This window comes from Cyanistes caeruleus, chromosome 9 (genome assembly GCF_971803275.1).
Source record: "Cyanistes caeruleus chromosome 9, bCyaCae1.hap1.1, whole genome shotgun sequence".
NCBI classification, from domain to species: domain Eukaryota; kingdom Metazoa; phylum Chordata; class Aves; order Passeriformes; family Paridae; genus Cyanistes; species Cyanistes caeruleus.
In genome coordinates this window covers 27,084,286-27,091,558 of record NC_141709.1, presented here as the reverse complement: position 1 = coordinate 27,091,558, position 7,273 = coordinate 27,084,286, and the positions used below count along the sequence as shown (strand labels likewise).

Here is a 7,273-nt window from a genome sequence, read left to right as displayed (position 1 = left end):
CGGCCGCGGGCGGCGGGAGGCGCGGGCGGGCCGGGGCGGCTGCGCGGAACTTTCCGCCGGCGCGCGGGTCCGGCCTCCGGAGCGGGGAACGCGGAGCGGGGCCGGGGTGCGGGGGTCGCCGCCGCCCCGCCGAGCACCGCCCGCCTTCCGAAAGGCGCCGCGGGACCCCCTTCTCGGCCGCGGAATTAAAGAAAAAAAAAAAAAAAACAGTCAAAAAAAATCTTGGTTTTAAACTTTTATACTTTCTGGCTGCTCTCCCCCCCTTCCTCCTCTCTTCCTCCCCCCCCCCGCCCCTCTCCTCCCAACCTCCTCCCGAGGCGGCGGGGCGGGAAGGAGCGTCTCCGGTCTGCAACACCAAAGCATGGCGGAGGCTGGCGATGAGAACCATCCTCCCCAAAGCATCCAGCGCCTCTGACAAGCCCGGAGCCAGAGGGGGTGGGAAAGGGCGGGAGGGGGGAGAGCATGGGAGGGAGGGGGCAGCCAGTCCTTCCCCCTGCACTTGTCAGATGCAGATGGGACTGGCAAAGTTTGTTTGAATAAAAAAAAAAAAAAAAAAAAAAAAAGGCTTAAAAAAAAAAAAAAAGGGGGAAGAGCAGGAGGAGGGGGAGGGAAAAAAAAAAAAAAAAGATCTTAGAAATCCAAAAAGGCTCATCTGGGAAGGAGAGAGAGGAGACCGAGAGGAAGCGGGATGCAACTCAACCTGACGCTGATCTGCATCGTCTTCGGGGGGTTCCTGCCCGACGCCGCGGCCCGGCGGGAGCAGATGGACACGGGGCAGTGCGACCTGCCCCGCTCGGTGAGCCGGGCCGGGCCGGGCCGGGGGCGCGCCGGCCCGCGGGGGATGCGCGCGTGTCCGCGGGGCGCGCGGGGGCCGCGGGGCGCGGGCGGGCCGGGGGCGCGCGGAGGGAGCGGGGCCCCGCGCTCGCGGGCGCGCGTGGCCCCGCAGGTGTGGCGGCGCTGCCCCGCGCGTCCCCCGCGGAGGGGCCCGGGGCTGGAGCGGGGCCGGAGGGATGCGGGGGCGAGCGGAGGGTCACGGCGGGTCCCAGCCCCACGCGGGCCTCACGGTGCCCGGGGGCTTTGCTCGCTGCGAGCCCGCGTGGGGCTTGTGCGAGGAGGAGAGGGGGAAGCGGGACCCCCGCTCCTCCTGCCCTGCGGGCAGCCCCGAGGGTGACATCGCTGTCTCCTGCCTTTGTGCCCCTCCATCACTGACCGGCCCCTCCGTCTTCCCCGCAGCAAGGAGAGCTCAACTCCTTCCTCTGGACCATTCGCCGTGACCCCCCCGCTTATCTCTTCGGCACCATCCACGTGCCCTACACGCGAGTTTGGGACTTCATCCCTGACAACTCCAAGGCCGCCTTCCACGCCAGCTCCAGCGTGTACTTCGAGCTGGACCTCACGGACCCCTACACCATCTCGGGGCTGGCCAGCTGCCAGATGCTGCCCCACGGGGAGAACCTGCAGGACGTGCTGCCCCGGGAGCTGTACCGCCGCCTCAAACGCCACCTGGACTACATCAAGCTGATGCTGCCCCACTGGATGACCCCGGACCAGCGGGGCAAAGGGCTCTATGCCGACTACCTCTTCAACGCCATCGCCGGGAACTGGGAGCGCAAGAGACCCGTCTGGGTGATGCTCATGGTGAACTCCTTGACGGAGACGGACATCCGCTCCAGAGGGGTGCCGGTGCTCGATCTCTACCTCGCCCAGGAGGCCGAGAGGATGAAGAAGAAGACGGGTGCGGTGGAGCGGGTGGAGGAGCAATGTCACCCGCTGAACGGGCTCAACTTCTCCCAGGTAAGGAGGCTTTCTGGGCCTCGTGCCTTATCCCAGGATATGGGGGCTGTTCTCCTTGCACTTCCATCAGTTGAAGGGGGTGAACCCCAAACAGTGGGCTAGTCACTCGTGGGCCTCAGCAGCTTCTGTGTTGGGCTGCCTGTTCTCCGTCACACCGATCCGTGCTGCCTGCTGGAACCCGTGATGTGCGTGGCAAGCTCTGTGTGGGTATCGTGTGTATAATTTATTTGAGAGGCAAATGTCCAGGGTGTGAATGTGTGTGTCTGCTTGCTTGCCACTTGTGAGGGAAACTTCCATGCTTCCCATTCTGCCCCAGAGCTGGGTAAAAAGTGGGTTTTTTTGTTTGTTTGTTTGTTTGTTTTGAAGTAAAGCAGCTCTGTGGTACTTGTCAGGAAGAGGATGAAGCATGAACAATGAAAATAGAAATTTCGACATTGTTCAAATTGATTTAAGTACATGCAAACTGTCAGTTGTCTTTTTAGTGGTCACTCTGGGTCAAAACAAAGTGGCTCATGTTGCCCTTGTACTGGGGGAAATTAAGTGTGCAATAGGCATGGGTTTATTTCATTTTAGAGCAGGTAAATTTCAGCAAACAGAAAAGGATGTAGTTTAAGAAACAAAAGTTATTGGTGTAACTGGACTCCGGAATTCTTTCAATGGATTTAGCTTTAAACAACCAAATACTAAGCCATGAGATCTATTTCATTTCAGTGGATTAATCAGGAACACAGTAACAGCTATTGACTTTGCTTTGTGGAACTGTTTATGTGAAATGAGATTTACGAGAAATTGAGGAAATGAATGTGTGTGGAAGAAAACAAATAATCCAGGAGAGATTTAAGATGGTGTCAGTTACTGCTCTGATATTTCATTTTTTACCTGCTTTTCGTCATTAGTTTTGGATCAGTCTATTTCCAGCCTTATCTTACTGTCCTACTTTGACCATAAAAATTCTTGGTGATGTGGGAATAAGGATTAAAGTACTAATCTTCGGTGTGATTAAAATGTCCTTAGAGTGCCTTCACCCCCTGCTCCCCTGAAGTCCGGTAGGAACTATTTGAAGGAGAAAAAGTCTGACTTTCACTAACATTTGGTTTATCCAATACTTCAACTAGGAGTTTTAACTCTGAATACAGCCTTCAGAGAAGATTTGTTGCATACACTTTTGAATGTATTTTCTTGTTTATCAACAAAAATAATTAAAAGAAAGCCCCTCAGGACCTTTGCATTATTTAACACACATCCAAATCAAGGAATTCGTTTTAAACTGTTCTGTGTGAAAGGTTTGAGTGCTTTCTGCTGAACCCTTTCTTTAAGGTGAGGTAAAAATAATTAACCATTCCAGTCATCCTATAGTGTTTGGTTGTATTAGGTCAAAAATGGCAGTTAGAATCAAGCATATGAAAGCACCTGGTTAAAAATGTACCACTTGGAAGCCTTTTAAATGTGAATCATACTACATTTTTTTCTTTTCAGAGAGAGTGAGCAACAGAGAAAGGAAAAGGAACTGAGTACAAAACTGACTGCTGCTCTTAACCATAATTGTTTCTCTGTCCAACTTTTAAATAGAAACAAAAATTTCTCATTCATTTTGCTCCAAAATAATCTAAAAAAGCACAGTAAAGGTATTACTCCTCTTGGCAAGCAAAAGACAGTCATTTATGCAAAACATTTGTGCTGATTAAAGGAATACATTCCATTTTAATTGTTAGAGAGAATTGACAAAGTTGCTGAAATAGATCAGTGTTCAGGAGGAAATTTCCTAGATTGAAGCTTTTTCTGGGAACAAGGCCACCAGAACAACAGGAGACAAAATTAAACAAAACAAACCAGATATTTATTTTCTTGCTTCCTCTAGATTTCCATGCATCCTGACACCTGGCTAGTTGTTTAACAATAGTAATTTGTAATGTTATCACACCGTCTGGCAGTCCTACTGCTTGGTGTATTACTGTGCTAATTTAGTGGAGTGGATTACTATTGCAAGGTTTCACCTCCCAATTCCAGGTCTTGAAGCCTTCCTTAAGCAACACATAATTAAAACACAATAAAATGGAAATCAGAAATTGAGCAGCTTTTGTCTCGCAGGGTGTTTGCACAGTTTGATGAGAACATCTGTGATAAATTATAGTCCCAAATCTGCTAAGGGTATCAGCGGTTTTTTACCTGTTTTCAGTGTTACTATTACAGGAACACTGTACATTATTTCTGCATTCAGAATTCAGGTTTTAGGATTGCTGAATCACATCAATGCTTTTGTTTCCCACGTCCCCAAAGTCCAGTATTTTTGCCCTAAGCAAATTTTTTTAAAAAAAGACAAAAAAAGCTTTTTTCCCTACTTCTTCTCCTCAAAGGCAGCTTTGTGCTACTGCAAATATTTAATCTGACTACATACACCAAATCTGTTAATCTGATACCGTGAGGAGGAGGAAATCTAGGAGTGGTCCCGGTGTGGTACTTGGTTTTGATCTGCTCTGAAAGAAAGTGGATACACTTGCATTTTTGACCAGGAACGATCTTTGAAACGTTCTGTTCGTGGCTTTGAAATGTTGATTGTCTTAGCCGGATAAAAAGATTAAGGTGGCTCATATAATTAGCTGCTTCCTGGAGAGCCAGCTCCTGCAGGTAAGGCAGGGAGCATTGTTTTCTATTGTAAACCCCGAAACTTTGTAGTTCGATTCTTGCTCCCCCTGAAAACCTTGCACAGTGTTTCCTGCTGCTTTTCCACCTCACTCCCGTCCTCTTGCCTCCTGCTGACCGGCTGCTCTCCTGCTTGGATCCTGGGGGGAAGTGTTATCCCACCTCCTGGGTCCCTGGCAGCTGCTGATCACTCCATGTGCAGGCCCCAGGTATGGTAGAGCTGGTGTCAAGGTGTCTGAATCCCAGCAGAAGGAAGTGTTGGGAGCCTGGATGCAGGGGAACTCATAGCACGTTTGGGTCAGGCTGAAATTTTACTGTGCCTTGCTATTTGAAGTTTCAGGGTTTTCATGGAAGGTGGGACAGAAAGAGCTGAGGCAAGTGAGGAAGAGGAAGCAGACAAGTCTGTTTGACAGCACTGATGTTTATGTAGAGAGTGGCCAGAAAAGGGCAAAATCAAGTTGGCCAGGGCTGAGGGGCAGGTGACATTCCAGGCCTTCTCGTGGAATCGTGGCAGAGGCACTGCAGCCACTGCTGGCTGTGAGGACTCATCTGTGTGTCCTCTGAGCACCAGCTGGGAATAGGGCTAAGTTTTCTCTCTTCTTTGGGACCCTCATGTGCATCTGTGATGGGAAGTTTTCCCCAGGCTGTTGCTGGAGTAAGAATTGTGGTGGTGGCTGTTGCATCCTCCTGATGGCCCAGGGCTGTCATGGGACCCCCATCACCCTGGAGTGATTGCAGTGTGTCCCCACTGAAGGTCTGTACAGTCAACAAGGAGAAGGTCTTACTCCTCTACCCAAACTGCTGTTCCCTGGGGAGGTGGGTGGCATCTCCTGCTTGTGTTTGATCCTGTTTCTCAGCAGAATCCCCAGTCCCAGACAGGGCATAGCCCTGCCTCAGCATTAGAACTAAAATCCCCCTCCCATCCCATCCGAGATTGCTCTCCTCAGGGACAGGCTGTATTCAGCTCATTGCAGATGCCCTGAATCCCAAGGTTTGTAGGGGATATTTTGTGTCAGGGTCCGGCTTCGTGCCAGCCTGTTGGTGGGGAAGCTGTCAGGCTGGTGAGGAGCTGCCAGCATCCCCTTTTCTCCCGTTTGGGAAGCCTTGACTCTGGAATCCTTCAGCTGGTATCATTTCCAACTGCAGGGGGAGATGTTAAATATCAAACCAGTGTTGATTGGATCAGAGACGGCCTCAAAGAAAGAAACCTCAGACTGTGCCAGATTAAACTTCACACTTCACCATTCTCCCCCTTTCATTTCTTTGCCGCCTCGTTCTCTGCACAAATAAACCTCATCTCCCCGCTTTCCACCAATGAGACAGCATTCATGGGGCAGGAATGACTTTGTTAACAAAATCAGTCTTCATTTCCCAGGTCCTGCTGTTCCATCAAACCCTGGGACATGGCAGCTTTGATTACTCTGGTGATAGGATTAGAGAGGGGAACAAGTGCTAGTTAATAAAAGGCCAATGGGTGGTCTGTCATGTTTGGTCACTGACAGTTCTGCAGGCTCGAAGCTGGACCTTCAGTGGCAAAACAGTCATATACACAGTAATATACAGGCAGGGCCACATCCTGGACTCTCTGCTCAATCTGCCCTGTCCCCTTGAAAAACTAAACATTTCTGTAATCACAACACTGAGATTCTCCAAGCTGACAGGACCAGTGTAACTGACTTAAAGAGAAATTTACTTGTTTGTCCTAATGAAAGAGCCAAGCTCAAAGTTTTCTGAACTGAATTAAAGGGCTCAGTTTCAGAGTAGCTGACTTTTGATAGTCTGTACAGATTTATATGAGGGAATATTACTGATTTTTTTTTTAATTTTTGAAATAAAAGTGGTTTTTGCCTAGTAGAAATTGCACCTTCTTGCTTTTATAGAATTTCAGGCTTTGTGAAGAGAGCAGGAGTCATCAAAAACAGCATTACCTGTTTTGATTGTTGAATGTTCTTGAAAGAATTGTTGTTAGAGGGTTTGATTTCACATAGTTAGACATAGTGCACATAGTTTTCAGCTTGCTGTCTTTTCTTAAACTATTGCTCCCTTTACCCCTTTATGCCCTGGGGTAAAAAAATTCCCCCAGCAAAATTAACCTCAGGGTAGAAATACCAGCAAAAATAGAAATCCTTCCATTTAATTCCCTTTAAATACTAGTGGGAGCTGCTTTATGTCTTCACCAGGGGAACTGGTGAGGATGAAAGTTTGCAAGTATTAAAACTGCAGTAGTGGCAGTAACACCTGAAGGGATCAGCAGCTGATGTTTTAGAGCTGTACCCACCTGTAGGTGTTGCTCTATGCAGCCAGTGACTGTGTGCTCCTGCCCCACAGCCCCTTGGAAGGCTCACCCAGGCATTTGATGCCTATTAAGAAAACAGCCAATCACTAATAATGGCTTGAGGGGCAGCTGGTAATTAATCTGTTGTATTTATTGTATATATAACTGCCAGAAGTGTTTGTACAACAGGTCAGGTATGAGCCCTTCCTTTCCCTCTGATCCTTCGCACCTTCCTTGGTAACAACCAAGCCCAAGGCAGGTGTACCTGCCTGCTTCCCACGAGCAGGTCTGGAGGGTTCTGCTGGTTGATTTGTCTGCAAAATTATGGGTGCTGCCTGTGATTTGTATTGGTAGGAATTACATCTTTGTAAGATGGGTCTTGAGAAAACCCCCAAGGAAACAGTCTGACAGACACTTAAGGGAGTCCTTACTGTACCTGAGGCAGCTTTACTTTACCAGTGTTTACAAGTCAAATAGCACAATTGTGCCTTTTTTTCCTGTGTGTGTTTGCCACCTCAGGGCTGCTAACCCAGCAGGTACAAAAACCCCTGTTTAGTAAATGGT

General features: G+C 49.0%; 1 protein-coding gene across 1 annotated transcript in view; it reads left to right on the top strand.

Moving 5' to 3' along the window:
* The first annotated feature begins 319 nt into the window (after positions 1-319).
* The window catches only part of TRABD2B (TraB domain containing 2B), a 267,567-nt gene continuing 260,613 nt past the window's right edge, over positions 320-7,273 (top strand). The window contains exons 1-2 of the mRNA XM_086841861.1: positions 320-796; positions 1,234-1,794. Coding sequence (XP_086697987.1) covers positions 689-796; positions 1,234-1,794 — 669 coding nt within the window. The 5' untranslated portion in view covers positions 320-688. The remainder of the gene's footprint in view (positions 797-1,233; positions 1,795-7,273) is intronic.